This window comes from Anguilla anguilla, chromosome 8, assembly GCF_013347855.1.
Source record: "Anguilla anguilla isolate fAngAng1 chromosome 8, fAngAng1.pri, whole genome shotgun sequence".
NCBI classification, from domain to species: Eukaryota; Metazoa; Chordata; class Actinopteri; order Anguilliformes; family Anguillidae; genus Anguilla; species Anguilla anguilla.
In genome coordinates this window covers 11,156,886-11,176,628 of record NC_049208.1, presented here as the reverse complement: position 1 = coordinate 11,176,628, position 19,743 = coordinate 11,156,886, and the positions used below count along the sequence as shown (strand labels likewise).

Here is a 19,743-nt window from a genome sequence, read left to right as displayed (position 1 = left end):
AACTCCATCATTAATTCTGTGGATCTGTCAACGGCCACAATGTCACCTGACTTGCCTGGAGCGTTCTCATTGGCCGGGTGCCCTCAGGACCAGTTTGGTGAGCAGGGAGGATACGCCTTGTTCTATCTGGTGAATAACGTTCATCCAGCAGCTGACACAAACAGAATATTTCTCAGGCACCGCAGTGACACTAAGATGTCACCACAATGACACGGCAACGTTACAAGAACCTCACGCGTGATTCGGGATGTCCAAAACACAAGAAGAAGGTTGAATTGTGCGCTGTATACTTAAATTCATTGACTATACGAATTAAGAATTCCAAAAGCGAGCATTTAGAGGCTTTGATCAGCGTGATTGGATAAGCACTGATATAAACCACTGACATCATCAAGTCTCTCATGATGATGTACGAGCTCACATTACTCCAGTACGTTAGAGAGCTGGCAAGGCAGCAATTTGCCGGTTGCAAGTTTACTGCTTGCCGCTGCGTTGCTACTGCGGCTATAAATATAAAATGAAATATTAGCAATTGTCACATTGCCATGCAGCCGTATGGAAAATCTGCTTTGCAAACGTAATACGCTACAGTTGGAGTTAAAGAGGCAAGGCCTATTGCAAAAACAAAGGAAGCTATTAATTCAATTGACATTGCATTAAATCATTAGTTCAATGAATATTTCATAGGATAACTTTCCATAGCAGTAATTAACGTCAATCAACATCCAGAGACTTCTGTTGTGAACAAAACATTCAAAATTAATGCTATTTTGGATTTTATCGTACATGCAGTCGGATCAGAATATTCTGAAAATGAATATCGAAAAATATGTATTTAGCAAGTAATTTCTGACAAGAGGATTTAGAAAAATCCACTGCACAATGGTCATCGATAGAGATCGATCTGGTCGTGTGTTGGTGATGTCATCAAAAGTGGCCGGTGGACCTTTGACAGTGAGCTCATTCCATCCGACGTACTGATTCCACCCAAATCGAACAGCATATGGTACAATTGGCTTCATGAATAAAACCTTGCCATGCAGCCATTGTTCCTGCTTTCCAGAGGACTAAATGCTGACCATGAACATTTACTGCATCTCATTAAAAAGCAACAGATGCCAACACAGTGAGAGGTATTTAATATAGGGATGGAGATTTCACATAAATGCAGTTTTCCCAGATACATAAAATCCTAATCCAAAAAGCTTAATTTCCTTCAATATATTTTATATGGCTCTACGTATAGCTATTTATGTACAACTTCCACGTATAGTATGCCATTATATTATGGTCTATCTATGTATCTAATGCTGCAGTATATTGAACAGTATTAGTCCAAACAAGCCTAATACAGCAACAGCATTTCATATATAAAGATGGATTTGTAAAAGATGGAGAGAAAAACTGAAGGATAAACACTTCTCTCAATAACACAAAGCCAGAAAAAAAGATACATACATAACTCAGCCAGACTTCTTATCTCTGTTATCACTACATTTTCCCTTTCTTTTCTCTCCAAAATGGAGTAAGAGAGGCGTGTTGGCGAATGCAGACTCCAGATCCGACGGGACAGAAGAACTGAAACAGGGTGGTGTGCAGCACAAAGCTGCAGAGCTTTTAAGTTCCATCTTTTAGGTTCCAGCCTAATTTCTGCTCTTCATCTCCCTCTGTGAGGTAGAATTATGTCTCTTTTCGTTCCACCAACTACAGCTCCACTCCGCTTGGGCCCACTGGGAATGTACTACTGTTTATAACCTTTCTGCTTTTCAGAGATCATGCACAAACGTGTGTGTGTGTGTGTGTGTGCGTGTGCGTGCGCGTGTTTGTGTGTATGTGTGTGTGTGTGTGTCCGTCTGTCTGTCTGTATCTGCGTCTCTGTGCATGCCCATGCTCAATTATTCAATGGGATTTAGTACAGTACATTTGGTGATAACAAACATGAAACATATGACTATTCTACTGTGTGTAAAAACATCCCAACATCCTGACAAAAGTTAACCCCAGCATGCAAACAAGGATGAAAACGCACATATATGAGCACATGCATATTTTGGGTTACCAAGTAGCATATTATTCTAGTGTGGATGCATGTTTGTTATCACCAAATGTACTGTACTAAATTCCATTGAATAATAAAACATGTGCATGCACACAGACGCAGATACAGACGAACAAACACACACGCACACACACGCACACACACACACACACACACACGCAAACTACAGAGACAACTCTGAAATGTGGCAAAGGCAATTTCTTTTTCTCAAGCATGGCTTAACATGTACCCACGGCGAGAATACAGCTGTGACAGGAACACAGCATTTCACAAAGAGGCGGAGCTTCTGTCTGACCTGCACGTGACACGCTCTGTGCTCGTTCTGCCGTGACCGTCAATCCGTTTCCATAGCGCCCTTTTTGCCCACAGCACCAGCCCAGGTGTAGGATTTTAACATCCATAATTTCACTCATTAAACCTAAAGTTTAAAGAGACTCAATTCTCTCCAGACCTGGTTCAACTATTCATGTGAAGCGCTTTACATTCACACCAGTAAATTACTGACAAATTTAACATTCAGGCCAAAATTATTCTCTTATATGATTGTATGTATTTGTATGATGATCTTTTCGGTTGAAAATGTTCAGGGATCTTCAGGATTGTTTTCAGATTTTGCCAGCACACACGTAGAGTCACAAGTATGTCAGCCCAGGTCAGATTGTATACCATATGAGTGCCTAACTCCAGTCTTGGAGGGCCACACAGCATCTTGATATGCCTCAGCACCAGTGATTTTTTTATAGTCATTGATTGGCTAAAGAATCAACAAACGTTGTTCTCAAGGCCTCAACTGGCTGCCGTTTGGAAGAAAACCGCAAATACCCGCAGACTGTGGTCTTCTGGGACTGAAGTCCATACCTCTTTCACTACACAGAGCGCATGCTCACATGTGCAGTACTGCTGCACTGAGTATAATTTAGCCATTTTACAGAACATGAACACAGTATTGAGTGGCACGTGTTAGGATGCAGTGTACGATACATATTTGATGCATCACACCACACTTTGATCGATACCGCACTGTTTTTGCGCTGATAGCCTTCGGGGTTCAGATCAATAGGGCGACATAATTCCAATGTAACACTCTGACGTTGTGTTGACTCACGGACCTCTGAAGCCGAGAGAGAGCTGTGACAACATGGCTTCCGTACATGCTACTGCACCGACTCATTTATTCCTTCCGCCGTAACAAAACAGTGTAACAAAAACACAAATGTGAGAACGGTAAGATCAGTGTCAAAAACTGCAGTAGACCGTACATGACTGTTAGCCCACCTCCCCTTCCCTTAAGTTGCTTTTGTCATTTGCCAGGCCGCCATTATAAATAAGAATTTGTTCTTAATGACTTGCCTGGTGAAATAAAGTTGAAATAAATAAATACATAAATGATACACTTCAGTAACACCTTCGTCAATGCAAGGAGAGGTACGGCTTTAGTTTCAGTTGATAAGCTATGTGTTTAATAAACACACATACTCATAAAAAAACATATGCTTGGGCGTGTAATTCTTAGATGGAAAAAAAGCTGACAGCTTCACTGCGCGTTTTTTTTTTATGACAGCAAATAACTGCGCTGCCTTCCTGTCGCTGAGAACGAACTGCCTCCGTAGTGTCGCAGACGCTGGCTCAGGACCAAGCCGTCTATTAGAAACGCACGGCGCCGTCCGCTCTGACTAAATAAAAAAGTAACGAGCACTGGCTCGTGAAAATTGATGACCGCAAAGTCGGGGGAGATTTCGACCTTGCGGGCAGTATACGGACGGTTCCAGAAAGGGGTATCGGTCCCGGCCGTCCGACGTCCCGCCAAGCGAGAACAGGAATCCATCAAAAGGGGGAAGCAAAAGGCAAAAGACTGGCTGCCCAATCTCGAATCCCGCTCCGGGGAGAACGTCGCACTCTTCCAAAAAAAAAAACCACTGATTCATCCGCTTTCAAAGGTGCCTCCCTGTTAACGGTTCCAAAGGATTTATGTGCACTCCAGGCGTAGGAAGATAAACCGAAATACGGTGAAAGATAGGAAGGCCCCCGTTTCAGTATGCAGGCACGGATATATCACTGTGGTACTCGATTGAACGCTATGATGCATTTGTAAAAATTCATGTCTGTGGTTGAGTAGGCCTTTTATTAAGCACGTTCAATAGCACCGCAGTCTGACTATGCCTCAGATAATATTATTTTTGTCTCCGTGCTAAATGAAAGTTTTAGGACAACCAAACCAAACGGCCTAACTACCCGAAAGGATACATTTTTTGGTATACAAATGGTAAATGAAGCGTGCCAATTAATTAACAGTATTTATCAATGTCTCTTTATGAGTCACTCTGTGTCATTAAAGTAGTAGATTGCTGTAAAAAAAAAAAACCAGTTGGGGAAGGTTCTCACAGGGCAGTTAATTTCACAATGTCCCAAGTACAGCCGGCAGTTAAAACGGGTCACAACAAAACAGCCCTGTCTGGCAGCAGTAATGCTAATTGCAACAAGGTCAGCTGGAGTGGTCCCTCTTCTTTTGTTGTTAACTTTTTATTTCTAATTTTGTCTAATTACACTACTCAGTTCCCTCTTCTCAAATGTTGTTTTTTTTCTTTCGGTTTTTCGGTTTAAAGACAGCTAACCGTTAAAGTCAATCAATAAACTCTTACACCCTATCCCAGCGCACTGGCCAAGAGGCGGGAATTATCTATCGCACTCTATCGCAGGGCATACACACCGTTCACTCACACTGCAAACTCCACACAGAAACAGCCCAGGCTGGACTCGAGCGCAGCACCTTCCTGCTGTGAGGCGACAGTGTAGTGACAATGCATCAAGAAATCTGATTGGCGGAGACAGATTTGAGTTCTACAGTTATTGGCACCTGACTGGTGAGTGAAGGATGCAGTGATTACCCAACGGTTAGCCTCGCGAGTCAGTCTCTTCTTTCACTTTCGCTTCGCATATAAAACAGAGGTGGAAAATCCAGGTTCAGAAAGTAACAGTCCCAAGTGTTTTGTTCCTATCACCTGGATTCGCTAATTAGCACAGTTCTCAAGCCAGGAGGTAGAACTATTTAGTGAAATCGGCTAGCTGCGTTCATGGGTGGAAGAAGCACATCATGGCAGGACTTTTACTTTCTGATCCTGGGACTTTCCACCTCCGACATAAACATAAGACCTAAATGGGGAAAAAAGTGACCAAACACATTGATTGATTAGACCGTAATGGTGCTGCTGTCTTCACTCTGAGTCAGAGAAGCGCTGCGAGGCGTTTGATATGTAAATCAGGCCCTGTCTGCGCAGCTTTCATCTCCTTATTAGAGCGCTAACGTAGATCCCGACACGATTGAAGTCTCCGCTGCCGTCTGAAGGAACAGGAGCTCTTCACACCGCAAGGAGATAACTCTTCAGCGAAACCCCGCAAATAAGCTAAATGTATTCCCTTGTTAACGTAATGAACGTTAGTTTAGTAAATAGTCACTTTGCTCCCTTAAAAAATTACAGTTATCATTCCTGGTCTCATTCGGTTTCATTCTTTGAAAAACAAAGTCCTTTGTGCGTAAAACTCGTACACGCAGACATATTATCAGAGCAAATAATAAGTGCAGATATTATTATACTACTCTACTACTATAATGCGATAAAGATGTTGGAATATTGGAACACCGTTAAAAATGGAACTGTAGGTAATGTAAATGACCTATGAGTCAGCAGCCAGCTGTGCTACAAATGGTTAATGCGGTTTGATAGCCTTACAGAAACAACGCAAACATGGGTCATTGTTTTTCCTGCCATTTTGTTGTGATTGTGTCTTTCTTTGACGACTTGAGGGTTTTCTTTGATTTTTTGGGGGGAAAAGTGGAATGGTTCGAGGAGGCTCGTCAACAATCTCCTGCACGCCGTTTGTTTACAGCTATTCCGCTATTCCACCATGCATGTTGCCATTATTGAACATACTGTATAATAAATCGCATTCAGGTTAATCTGGCATTTCTCTTTAACTCTCACCACTGCACACCAAGAAAGGTCCTAATACACATAGAACCCAGGATATCTGCACCCTACAGTCACCTGCCTATACACTAGGGCCATCGCAAGACATACAAGCCAGAGGCATATCTGTGTCTACAAATAGTTATCTGACTCCAAAATAATATTTTGACCTTTCCTCTGTGCTAACAGCTGTATGTAGAAGGAGACTGTAAATGAGGGACTATAGCCTCTTTCCACTAGTGGTGTGGCTCTATATGGATCACTATCTATAAGTTAATCTCGTTCTGGTAGCACCAGGAAAGACTCTACTCATTCCTTCGCCAATTAGATACTTCTGCTGGTGTGGCTAAGGGGATTCTCACAACTGATTTATGGAAACACGTATGAGAGCCTGTGCATACTCTATGCACACAAACACGTGGTAGGCAATTCAACATCATTATTATGACTGCTTCCTGAAAGAGCTGTTCACTCCCAGAAATAACTGCTCCCAGGCAGTGTGTTAATCCTGGTGTTGCCCTGTACTGGGGCATGCCTTATAATCCTCAAACAAACAGCCTGGGGGTGGGGGTGCACAAAGATCTGTGGGCTTGGAGATGGAGATCTAGTGGGTGGGAGCCAGAGTGGTGTCAGTCAGAAATGAAGGTCAGGAAGCAGTGTAAGCATAAGTCAGAGGTCACAGGTCACAGGTCAATCCCTGCTAAAAATAGGCAGTCATATATAAATATACACTAGGACAGTGGTCCTCAGCTCTGGTCCTAGTGATCCACGGGGTCCGCTGATTTCTGTTTTCACCTCAAAATCAGCAGCAACCAGGCTACTGCTGGGTGGCTCATGTCGTTAAAGCACTGTTTCAGCCTCACGGTCTGGAGTTTGACTGGGAGGATAGCAGGATCTAACCAAGTAGGACAATGTTCTTGGATCAACTTCCCCTGTTGTTCCTGGAACAGCATTCCTATTAACCAACAGCCCTTTGATGTCATCAGTGCTGTGCTGAACAATCTCCCACTCCTGGGCCATTTCAAAATTCCCTCCAAAATGCCCTGCTTCACAGAGAGGTAAGCTATTTCGTGAATCGTGGCTCTACATTTCTGTCTGCAAAACTGAACAAAACCATAGATATCCTATTTGCTTAAATTGTGCATGAATAGAAAACCTCATCGTATGAAATACAGCCAGGAAAAGGGAAAAATAAGGCAGTCAGTCTAAATAATAGTGCTTACTCTACTATGAATCTCCCTGAATACCAGAAATTTAATATACATAAAAATGAAAAAATTATTTCAGGGCAATTTTCTTCTTCCTGATGAAATTAGCACCCCTCAAGTCCTTCATACACTGAAGCAGAAGGAAAAACGTTTCAGGATCTCCTCTGAGACTGAGACAGAGACAGCTCAGAAGACAGCGCTGTTGTCCCTACAGCATTTAAACACGCGGGCGCAGACTGTGGGCAGATTCATAGCTCGCGATGAGCTAGCGGTTTCCGCGAGCCGCGAGCCGCGCGGCGTGGGAAACTGTTCGAGCCGAGGCAGCGTTCCCCAGGAGACGCGGGCGCTAGCCGCAGCCGCTAAGAATCCGTACACGGTGTCCCTGTCGCTCGTCTGGCGGAACCGACTCTTGCACCGGGAGCGGAGATCAGCCGCTGGAGCCTCAGAAGGAGGGTGGCGCAGAGGCTAATGAGATGCATTGTGGGAAAGCAGTGGAATCCTGCACGTTTGTTCAACGCGAGCTGTGTTAGGCAGGGAGGCTGCATATCTTACAGCATATTCTGGGGAGGTAAAAAAGTGTAATATAAGGGTCAGAGAACTGGAGTGTTAACTAAAGAATTTACACCTTAAAATCCCAGGTGGAACACTGCTGTTGTACCCTTTGACGAGGTAGTTAACCTGAATTCAGTAAAAAATATCTCGCAGCGCAAAAGGGTTGTATGTAAAAAAGGTAAGTAGAGCAAGTCACTCAGGATAAAAGGGATGCTGCTAAATGGATGACCCATGCAATCATCACCTATTAGCATCTCCAAATAGGCTGCATGTCACAACAATGCAGCAGCATTTCAACTCTGAGGACGCCATATTGGCTTAGGTGTGGAGAACCAAAGAACGTGTTCGGAGGGACACGCCCATCGCATGCCGACCCGGAGGGATGTAGGATATTGGTCCAGACGGTCAGGGTGGAGCAGGGGAAGGGTTTGTAATGAGGGGTGGAGTTTTTGCCTGACTGCAGGGTTGGATTGGACACGCCCTTGCACTAACAGCAGATGTAAGATTTTCCTTCTTTTCCCTCCTTTCTGGTTTGTGCTCGCTATGCTCTGCTTGTGGCTTTGTCCTCGCTCTGTCATATACAGATGCACAATACGCCCCTCGCCCCTCCTCTCCCCCACCACCCAGACCGCCGCCCCTCCCATCCCCCTACCCCTCCCACATGCAAAGTTTGCAGCACTGTGCTGTCGCGTTTCCCTGGAACAGCACCAAGAGCCGTAGAAGCAGCAGCAGCGGCAGCAGCAGCAGCAGTAGCAGCATCAGCGCCGATAGCAGCAGCAGCAGCAGCCGCAGCAGCAGTACCAGCAGTAGCAGTAGCAGCAGCAGTAGCAGCAGCAGCAGTAGCAACAGAAGTAGCAGCAGCAGCGGTAGCAGTAGCAGCAGCAGTAGCAGCAGCAGCAGTAGCAGTAGCAGCGGTGGCAGCAGCAGCAGCAGTAGCAGTAGCAGCAGCAGTAGCAGTAGCAGTAGCAGTAGCAGTAGCAGCAGCAGCAGTAGCAGCAGTAGCAGTAGTGGCAGCAGCAGTAGCAGCAGCAGCAGTAGCAGTAGCAGTAGCAGCAGCAGCAGTAGCAGCAGTAGCAGCAGCAGTAGCAGCAGCAGCAGCAGTAGCAGCAGTGGCGTTAGCAGCAGCAGTAGCAGCAGCAGAAGTAGCAGCAGCAGCGGTGTTAGCAGCAGCGGCGGTATGCACCCTCTGCATTGCAGCCCAGCTTGTTCATTCCACCTGCATCCTGCCCAGGGCAGCATGTGCGATAAGGGCTCCACTTGTCCCCGTAACAGAGGACCCTAATGTCCCTTCAGTCCTCCGTCACAGCGGAGGATGAACCCCCAGTAATGCCCTCGCCCCCACATAGGCAGGGTTTGGGGCGCATGTGTCCTGGGAGCTGGTGGCTGCATTCTGCGCAGCCAGTGCGACAAGCTGAGATTCTGAAAGAGCACACGCGTTTATTTTCTGTGTCTTTTGTATGCCAGCGTGGTGTTTCGCTCAGTTCAGGTCCATGGCGGTGCGTCAGTCTTTTCATTTCACTTTTTATTGTACAGAGAGAGAAATGGAGAGAGAGAGAGAGAGAGAGGGAGATTGTGTGTGTGTGTGTTAGAGAGAGAGGGAGAGAGAGAGAGAGAGAGAGAGAGAGAGACAGAGAGTGAATGAGAATCAGGGCATGGGATGGACAGAGGTGAATGCTGCACATCATTCTGTGCTCATTCAGTCCTCTCCCTGAATAGCCATCTTGTGTGCTGTCATCGCCCACTGCATCACTGGCCCTCAGAGGTAGCCTAGACTACATCCCCGAGAGCATGGCAAAGCCACACTGTATGCACGCACACACACACACACAGACTCAAATTTTTCTTGCTCCACTGGTCGCTGTTGTAGCCAGCATGCCATCACAAGCTGAATTCTTATTCTATTTGCCTCATTTTAGTAGTAGAGATGAAGATTAGAGCTGGGTGAGATGATCTTGGGAGAACAGAAGGACCCTGGGCATGGGGGGGCGGCGGTCGGGGGGGTGGGGGTGGGGGGGTCAGCATGGCAGCAGGTGGGGCCGGGCGGGTCTTAATCTAATCTCTTTATTATTTTCCTAAGTCACAGGGTTGGGGTTGAAGGGGTTGGGGGTGACAAACACAGTTTAGTGTATTGCATTTCATATAAGAGTTCAGATTAATTCCGTTTCAATTCGGTCAATTCAAGAAATGGAATTTTCTCATTCAAGGACACAGCTCACAGACTTTTATGGGCCTTTTTTCCTCCACTCATGAAGTGAATTTCATTTTGTTTCTTGAATTGACTTCAATTGACCAGGAATTGACCCCTAACGCTCTCATTATATAACCCTTCACTGTAAAGCCCCTTCAGAACACGTGGTGAAAGCAGCAAATGAAATTCAATCTAATCCAGTTCAGTGTGCGATGGAGAGGGGGGTCAAGGGTTTTCCAGGCTTCAACCCAAACGTCTGCTGTTACACTCTCAGAAGAAAGGGCTCCAAAAGGCTCCAACTGTATCTCCATAGAGGAATCCTGGCCATGTCCAAATCAATACACTTCCCTACTATTGAGCATACAAGTCACATACTCAATAGTAGGCAAGTGCGCTGATTCGGACATGGCCCCTACTGTATCTCATTCAGGTTTTCTTTGTCAGGCAAAATGGTTCACTTTTCACACCTACCACAGACAGTTCCATGAAGAATTAAAAAGGGTTCATCACATGGAGACAAGCCAAAGAACACTTCTTTTCTGAGAGGGTATAATTCCAGGCATGTGCTTTGCCAATAAAATAACGATTACTTACAACTTCTGCTGAATCGTAATCTTGAGAAAAGTTTCTGGCGGCACATCAGTAAAGATCATAATGTTGGCAAGAACCAATCAGATGCATGATTTCTTTCATTCAACTGTCTTCCCTCTCCAGAGGTTCTAGAGCAGATTTGGGGTCATTTTCATTTTAGTTCAGTCAGTCAGTTTGGGAAAACAAGTGAGGTACAAAGATTTTTTCAGGCTATGAATTTCATTTCAGTTGACTTCCTGAGCTGACTGAATTACAATTTAATGGACTCCTACTCTGCTCTAGAGCAGGGCCTTTCAACCTTTTCTGACCCAGGGACCTCCACCCAGGCTCAAAGACATCCAGGAGACCCCATCATAATTTAAGAAGGGTTTGCATTTTTAAGAAACGGTTTCATATTATTAAACATTTCCTGAAACCTACATCCAGTCATTGCATACCAAATCTGGCCAGGGACCCCCCTACAGTACCTTCAAGGACCCAAGGGGACCACAACACTAGGGTCAAAATTAGGGCACCACTGTTAATGTCGTAATACATTTGGGTCAGGGTGTGCCTATACCCCTCCCCAAGCAGTCTCCTGAGAGAACTCCTGTCAAAGGGACTGTGTTAAATATTTACCAGTGCTGACGAAGTAACACAATAGAGTGGATGAGTACCACAGTAGATACATAACAATCCACTTCTGAAACTCATCAGTCTTTAATAATATTTCTCAATTTTTCTTGATTTCTTTCTTTCCTAGTCCACTTTCATTTGGTCTTTCTTTCTCTGTACTGTGTACCACTTAGTGTACAAAGGCCGTGCATGTCTCTAATTTACAACGATGATGGTGATGATGATGAAGATGATGAGGATATACAGTATATGAGGATAATGATGATGATGAGAAGGTTTATTCTTTTTCTTGAATCACATTCACCAGCTCTCTTCTACCCTCCTACACTGATCACATGTGGCAGACTATGGCTGAATTAATGGAAGCCATATCTATCTAGCTGTCAATCTATTGACAGATTATTGGTTGAAAAAAAAAAACGTGTTGACATAACTATTATGTCACGGGTACAACCAGAGGCTAATGCATTTTTAATGGATGTTTTTTTTTTCCTTTAGCATGCATCCATACCCAACATTCATTTCTTACATTGTTCCGCATCATCACATATTTATCCAGCTGAAATATTCACTGAGGCAGGTTAGGTCATGGGTACTGCTAATAGCTCCCATCTTCCAACAAAAGCCTATGACCTTTAACCCCAACAATTACAAGCACACTGCCATACTGCTTGTGCAAAGGATGCGCCAAATCCTTTTTCTTTCTTAGTCTAAATGGCACTAAGCTCTTGTTTTGGCTGACCCTGTTTTAAAGTGACTGGAGATCACAGCATACAAAGGGATTTTTGCGTAACTAATGTTTGGCGAGTGGAAGCAGTGCCTTATGGGTGAGACCAAGAGGGGGTGCCATTCCATGAGTTTGCAGTGAAGCTTCCGGAAGCATCTGACACAAATGGCCAGACCTCATGGTGGTTTTATAACTCCAAGGACACCACTTCTACAAGAAGAGATAAATGAAATGTGTACAGGAGACTGCTGACTTGCAAGGTGTGTACATATATAAACACACACACACACAGAATTACAAGTAAATTTGCATAAGTGGTCTTTGCATGTCGACAGCATGCTATAGATTAAGAGTGGACAACCATGAAAAGCCACAGGATCTGCCTGCTCTTTTCTCCTTAAAGTCCGTAATCAGTGAATACCCTGCGGTGCAGTCCACAGTGGGGTAGACTCTCAGCCCACATACAAATGCCCCTGCGCAGCTGGCCATTCGACTGTCAGCCATGGAACTTTCTAGACTGTGATCCCATCTCTATCATTAACCTTCTCTGTTCCCCCCCCCCGTGACTCAGTGAAGTAGAATAAACACAAAAGAACGGTAGACTGCCAGCTCTTCTTAAAAAAAAAAAAAAAAAAAAATCCATAATCAATTTAGATGCAAGGAATCAGATGAGGTGAGTTAAATGCGCAATCAACGGTTTTAATTAGGTGCCGAATAACAAATTAAATCAGCGGAGCCTTCAGTTCCATAAGACCAGGGATGGGCCCCCATGCCATGGATAGGCGGCAAAGCAGACCCAGGGATTAGAGTCCAGCGAGCAGGTACCCGTCAAAAACCGCCGTCTCAGTCCCAGCCGTCAATCCACCCAGCGTTAGTGGAAATCGGCACGACCGTGGCCCGACAGCGGCGGCACCCTTCACAAAAAAAACGACAACCGTTCTTTCAACAGTCGGTTCTCGTTTTGATAGCCTAGCCTCACCTTGCCGTCAGCGGGCCGCCGAGGTGCCGGTCTGTAGACCGCTGCCAGACCGACGGCTGTGCCGACAGCAGGCCGCTAATGAAGCTCGCCGCGGGCTCCTGAGCTGGGAACCGAACAAACACTGCAGAGGGTCTGACAAATATAGAGATTTTTTTTTTTTCAGTGTGTGAAACTGACCACCCGCCAAACAGGCTTGTCTGGAGAGGCGGGCAGCCCGACAGACGGACTCACTAAGCCACAAACCCAGCGGCCACGTAAAAAAGGGCGGAACCGACGAAAAAGCCAGTGAATCCAACAGGCCAGACAGCGGGATCCCGAGTCAGGCCCGGTCCGGTCGCAGTTGGGGTATCGAAAAACCTACGCCGGGCTGCTGTCTCTCTACCGGATACGATAAAACGCTGATGCTGCATTGCCGCATCACTGTCGCCATGGAACTACGGCTAGTTATGGCATGGGTGGAATATAAGTCATTTTGGTCACAGAGCGTCATAAAGGAAGGAGCGTTTCTGATCTAAGTGATCTAAGTCCAAACAACAAATATGTACTCATATTTTCATATTCAAACTGGACCGCATTCGTGTGTGGTCCTTGATTCCAATACATATCCGATGCCTTGTCATAGCTATGCAGCATGTGTCTGAGTGCTCACAACTCATTTTTGGTCCACTCGATTGCAATTTTGACCACTCCTCATCTCAGACAGTTCCTTCATCATTCCCTGACAGGTAAAAAGAAAGATGAAGCTTATCTAAACTCAAGAATCCAATCTGGCCACCTCTGGGAAATATATCCACTGCCATCTTTTGCAATAGGATACCTCCACACTCTTCTCAAGACTGCCACTGGTGGTTCCTGAGGGTGTGACAGGGCCCACATCAGACAACATACCTAGCTCAGGAAGATTTAACCCTTTAAGGTGTGAGATCACAAAAATGGTGATTAGAATCTCCTTAACTGAACATACTAATGCTGATGTAACAACCACTATTGGTAATTCAAAGCAATGGAGTTCTGGAACACTGACTTAGAATTTTGAAAAAAAAAAAAAAAATTTCACAAAAACCTACTCATCAAAGAGTTGAAAGAGATGGTATACAAAATATTTCTAAGCGAACAAATTGTGTCAAATTGTATTGTCCGTGTGTTGTGTGTCATTGCATTCAACTGACGAGACACATTACATTGTGGGAGGCAGTGTAGTATAATGTAGTATAATGGGTAAGGGGCTTGCCCTTGTAACCTAAAGGTTGCAGGTTTGATTCCCAGGTAGGACACTGCCGTTGTACCCTTGAGCAAGGTACTTCACCTGCATTGCTTCAGTACATATCCAGCTGTATAAATGGATGCTATGTAAATGCTATGTAAAGTTGTCTAAGTCGATCTGGATAAGAGTGTCTGATAAATGCCTGTAATGTACTGTGTGTGACTCCATTTTCTTTGTGCCGCTACTTTGTATCAGAACATAATTGGATGCTAAATCTTCCAACACAAGACGCTCAAGCTGCAGTAAGCTCCTCCCCCATCTACACCCTCCAGATAAGTATGCGAGAGAGGTGAGAGGGTTCATAATGTAGAATAAGACTCCCTGTGCCCATGTGCTTGACTGGGGGGGGGGGGGGGTCTAACCAGAGGCCGTGTAATGAACTCAGGGGCCTGAGGAAGAACTCCTGCGGTTCGACTCACTTCCCAAATGTGAAGAACACGCTGGTCTAAAAGGTCCCGAGAGCCGAGTTCCCCTCAGACAAAGCGGGAGAGCGAGCGCGATGCTCCCACACACCCGCCTTTTTTCCAAAGTGTTTATCCTAGTGTTTTAGGCACAGAGGCCACATTTACTCTGTGTGTTGATAATCTTTATAGCGCCTAACCTCATCTTCTCAGTTTATTTTTCCCTGGGGCTCCTGCCTCTCCCTTGCCCTGAGTTCACCAACCACTCCAGCCTTCTTTCTCCCCACCCTGAGCCCACTGAATCGCTCCAACACTGTCCATCGCTCTGTGGTCATGGACCACTGCAACCCTGTCCCTCCCCTGGTTTGTGCTCATGCTTTGGGGCAGACTGGATCTCCGGATGTATCACCCTGTCCCTCTAAACTGCACACTACTTCACTATACAATTTGGACATCTACTGTTCCAGTTAGTTTATTACCTTAACGGCCACCTGCTTGACCCATTTTATTTTATTTTTATTATAGTGATAGATCCCTCATTACATTTATGTTACACCCATTCTACTTACGTCAGGCTGGCCAGTGGAGGATGGGCCCCCCCTCTACAGCTGGGCTTCTCCGGAGATTTTTTCCCATCAGGGGGTTTTTCCTCGCCACTGTTTGACGGTTTTTCTCCCCACTGGGAGTTTTTTTTTACCTTGTGTGATTTCCCTTATTTTTTTTTGCCAAAGGCCTGGTTTTTTCTCTTTTTTTGTCCTGTGACAGTTTTCTGTAAAAAGCACTATATAAATAACACTGATTTGATTTGACATAAAACAATCTGTACCCCTCCTGTTTAACGCAAATCATTAATTACACACACACACTTATAAAGTTTATGTTTATGGGGTCTAATTCACTCACATTAAAGTGTGGCCAAACGCAGAGAGCTCTTTGTTTTACTGCATCCACTCTAATGTAAGTAATAATTTCTCATTTAACTAGGCGGCGTGAACTGTGTCTGGGTTATGGATGATTTCATCTGAACAAATTGATCTCTGACCTTGTTTTCCAGACAAAACTGTGTTGGGTCTGGTCTCCGGATGACGTTGCCTGGCAAGTCTCCCACACTCTAGCTTATGTCACTGAGCTAATTAGGCATGGGTCATATTGATGGGGAAATACGGACAGTGATAAAAAAAGAGAAAAAGATAACCGTCTGTTTCACGCATATTGTGGATTGCAGTCACCTCATTTTAAACAGTCGTATAACTTGTCTGCCTTATGCCCTCATGATACAGAGAGCTTGACCGTGTTGGCAGTCTAATTTGCCTACTAAAATTCGGGAGATATGCCATGGTCCTGACCAATGGTTATTCACTTCTGATAAGCCTTGATCTTTTGTGTAGATCAGGATGCAGCTGGTCAGTGACCATTGATTTAAAACATAACCGATGTTATGTATAACCAATCAAATTAAAGGAAGCAAATCTCGCAAACTGTAACTTTCCTTCCCAGATGCTCTGGAGAGACAAAACTGTTTTAATTTATTTGAAAACATCTTATTCCCGTGAATAAATGGCCATGCAAATTAAAGAGCACAAATGTTCCTACAATACAAAAGTGAGTTACAATCGTTTTCAACAAAACTCTTCAACGAATTGTCATTAGTAGCCTAGCCTATGAACATAAAAAACATTTAATATCCAAATTGTGAATTCAGTTAATTCCAAAGACGCTTGTATTCATTCATTCATTGAACTTGCCATTAAATGATTCGCAGATATGGCGCTTGGTTTTCTATTATGAATTAACACAATCTTAAAAGCTTTTTTCAAGTTTTCTGGGAGTCTAGGCCATCTAATGAAGAAGAGTCAGTGTCCACCCTTACATCAGATATCCTCGCAGTTGTGGCAGTGCACCGCAAACTGCAGTGGGTGTAGCTACTGTACGCAAACAGCATGAACGATAAACCATACATCTGTGAAAAAATATCCCGTACTGCTTTTCAAAGTAGGCTATGCTGCTATTTTACAATCGCCAAAATGTATTACCATGATAACAATAGAGAGAACATAATTCGGATGATTTAGGCACTGTAAGCATCATAGCGTTATACAAGCACCTTAAGTTAACCAGATAATTCAAAGTGGCTAAACGCATACAGCGGCCCGTACGGGGTAGTTGTAGGCTATAGCCAACTAACTGTTTCAGGACCACGGGACGGTGAAAAGCTCCGTTTGCGTGGCAACTGCACGCCGGACTGCCGCGATTTAAACTGACAGCGATTTAACCAGTAGTCTATATTTCACAATATCAATCTTCACTAATTTTGACCACACGACAGATAATAAACAATGACAACATTCGTTACCATAGGCTATATGTTATACTGCGACGACGTCGCTGGACATCACAGCAAGGAGATATTAACTCATTGCGACCACTTCACGACGTTGCAAGCAGCCTAGACTAAATAATAGAGTCGCGATTTTGTAGTAATTTAATGCAAACATCATATTGAGGCCAAAGTATTGTCTACTGGTTTAGACATGAAATTACGCCAAGTCACTATGGCAACAAGAGATGCAATAAAGCTCGAACTTACGTTTGTTAAATATGGACCCCAGTCACCTAGCACTAAAAGCGTCATTGGCCGTTGTTCTCCTGTGGCACTAATTATGCATCATTAAACATATTTGCCGCCTCAGCATTGCGCTTACGAAGGCTGACAGTAAGACAAAGGAGCTTATGGCTTTAAAACACCTTGCTTCTGATTGACAGATCTTCCCGCGGTGGTCTGGATTTCTTTTCAAATGGCATTCCAATTACGTAACCGAACTGGAATGTCCATTTGATTAAGCCACTGTCTTAAAATTCAACTTTAGCCAACACGATGAGAACTCAGAGTCCTCCATCACAACGAAAACTATATTAAAGAACTGTTATCAACTCAATCACCTCAAGTACAATTAGGAAGCCCATCAGTTTTGCAAGACCGAATGTAGCTAATATAGTTGAAGACCACCCTTAACGGAAATGTTGGTATCCAAATCGTGAATGCTGGAACAGTTAAAAGGTAGGCTACATGAGAGTATAAGAAACAATTCATTTTCAAAACCTCCACCCCGGTCCTTTTCAATAAACGCTCGCGCGCAAACACACGCACGCACACACACACATACACACACGCCTCAATAACCAGCCACCGGCTCTGACCAACGATTGCTTAAATATATAAAACTGTAAACATCCTATCGGTCCATTAACTCGTCTGACCTGTAAAAATGTTAACCTATGGCAACTACCTTATGGCCATCCACCGAGCGGGACATTGAAACCGCTGCGTAACTATCGTCAATATTTTTTGTCAGAACCAATGGCATGTCTATACACGTGTGTTCCTACCTGTCTCCAGGTTGAAGGAGATCCTAGCTTCGGCGAGGTACGGAGTATCGCTCTTTGACCGGACTCTCCGTATGGGACGACGGTCTATTTCGTTCTCTGAAGGGGCCGCCATTAATTTTAGATGGACCCAGCGGCGGCAGGCTGGCACTGAGAGTCACAGAGCCACAACTGCTCTGGGGAAACTGGAGCGCGCTCGAGAAAGGGAAACGGAGAGCGCGAGGGGAAAGGAGATGATGATGGTAACAGTGGGGCGTGAAATCCCCGCAACTACAGGCTGAATGCATAGCAATGGGAATTAGGCAGATCCCGCCCCCCTATCAATGTGAATGGTGCAAACGCGATAATTATGTCCAGACGATAAGAGAAACATAGGAAATTACGCTGTGTCATCAGTCAAATTTTTACGGAATTAAGTATCTCGGTGATTCACCCCAATGGTTAATCTCTGAATGAAATATCTTGCAATGCCTTGCTTTTGGATTAAACTGTCGTGTAAAGATGGAAGATAATATGAAATTATAATATTTTACTATTATAAGATATTTTTAATAGCAAAATATTATGATGGCATGAAAATGTACACTGCCCTATACAATTAGGCTATTATTAACGGTATGGCCATTTGTTATTTCTACTATAGCCTATACTTACAGGCATTTGGATGTGAGATCAGAAGATGAATATCAGACAGCTTTTAGCCTACTTCATGATACTGAACAACAGAAATTGTTGTTTTGTGTTGTGTCCCCATATTTTCAGCTGTAGGCCTACATGCAAAATTAAATTGACAGAAAAGTAAATCAAAGCAAATAAAGTCTGATATTTGGTTTCATAGCCCTTAAATGAAATAGCTGCATCAAGTCCAGGACATTATTGACATTACCAAATATTTGGTATCTTTGGAAATGCTTTCCCACGGGTCTGTACCACAAAGCAGGGTTACTGAGTTAGCTGGACAACTGCACTGAGTAAAACCCGAAAGCCTCACAAATAAGGAACATGGGCTGAAGTAAACAGATCTGTTCCTGGTTTTACTCAGCGCTGTTGTCCAGCGAACTCAGTAACCCTGCTTCTGGTAGGCTACAGACCCCAGGCTGTCACTGCAGATGATTTCAGTTGATATTCATTTTTTGGGGGGTTTCTGTCTTCAGTCTCCTCTTGAGCAAGTGAAATGCATGCCCAATTAGATTTTTACATATGGTGACTGACTTGGTCAGTCTAAAACTTTCCACTCTTGTCCTGTTGTTGAATGCTTTGGTTGCATAGGCAGTGTGTTTGGGGTTCATTGTCATGCTGCAGGATGAAGTGCTGGCTGATGAGGTTGGAGGAATTTCTTTGTAGATAGCCAGACAAAATCTGTATGTACACTTCAAAAATCATCCTACTGCTGCCATCCACCATCACAACATTAATAGAGATGAGTGCGTTTGTTCGAGAAGCAGCCATACTTGCCCAAACAATGACACTGGCCCCTCATATTTCACAAGTGCGGTGATATGCTTTGGATCCTGGGCCGTTCTTTTCTCCACACTCTTGGCTTTACATTGCTTTGGTAAAGGTTTCTTTTGGTCTCGTCTGTCCATAAACTCTTTTGGCTCTTCTGTATTTTTTGGCAGATTTTAATCTGGCCTTTCAGTTCTTGATGCAGATGAGAGGTTTGTGTCTTGCTGTCTAGCCTCTACAACTCTCCTCATGAAGTATTCTGCATACTGTGGCTTGTGACAGTTTCACCCCTGCATAAAGGCATAACAACATGAAATTTGTTGATTTTTGTTAATAATAATCATAATGCTGCCACGTTTCTTCC

At 44.3% G+C, this 19,743-nt stretch overlaps 1 protein-coding gene across 1 annotated transcript in view; it reads right to left on the bottom strand.

Moving 5' to 3' along the window:
* LOC118234610 (phosphatase and actin regulator 1-like) overlaps positions 1-18,177 on the bottom strand; it is a 70,927-nt gene extending 52,750 nt beyond the window's left edge. Inside the window, exon 1 of the mRNA XM_035431264.1 lies at positions 17,937-18,177. Within this exon, the coding sequence (XP_035287155.1) occupies positions 17,937-18,048 (112 nt within the window). The 5' untranslated portion in view covers positions 18,049-18,177. The remainder of the gene's footprint in view (positions 1-17,936) is intronic.
* Between the last annotated feature and the right edge of the window lie 1,566 nt (positions 18,178-19,743).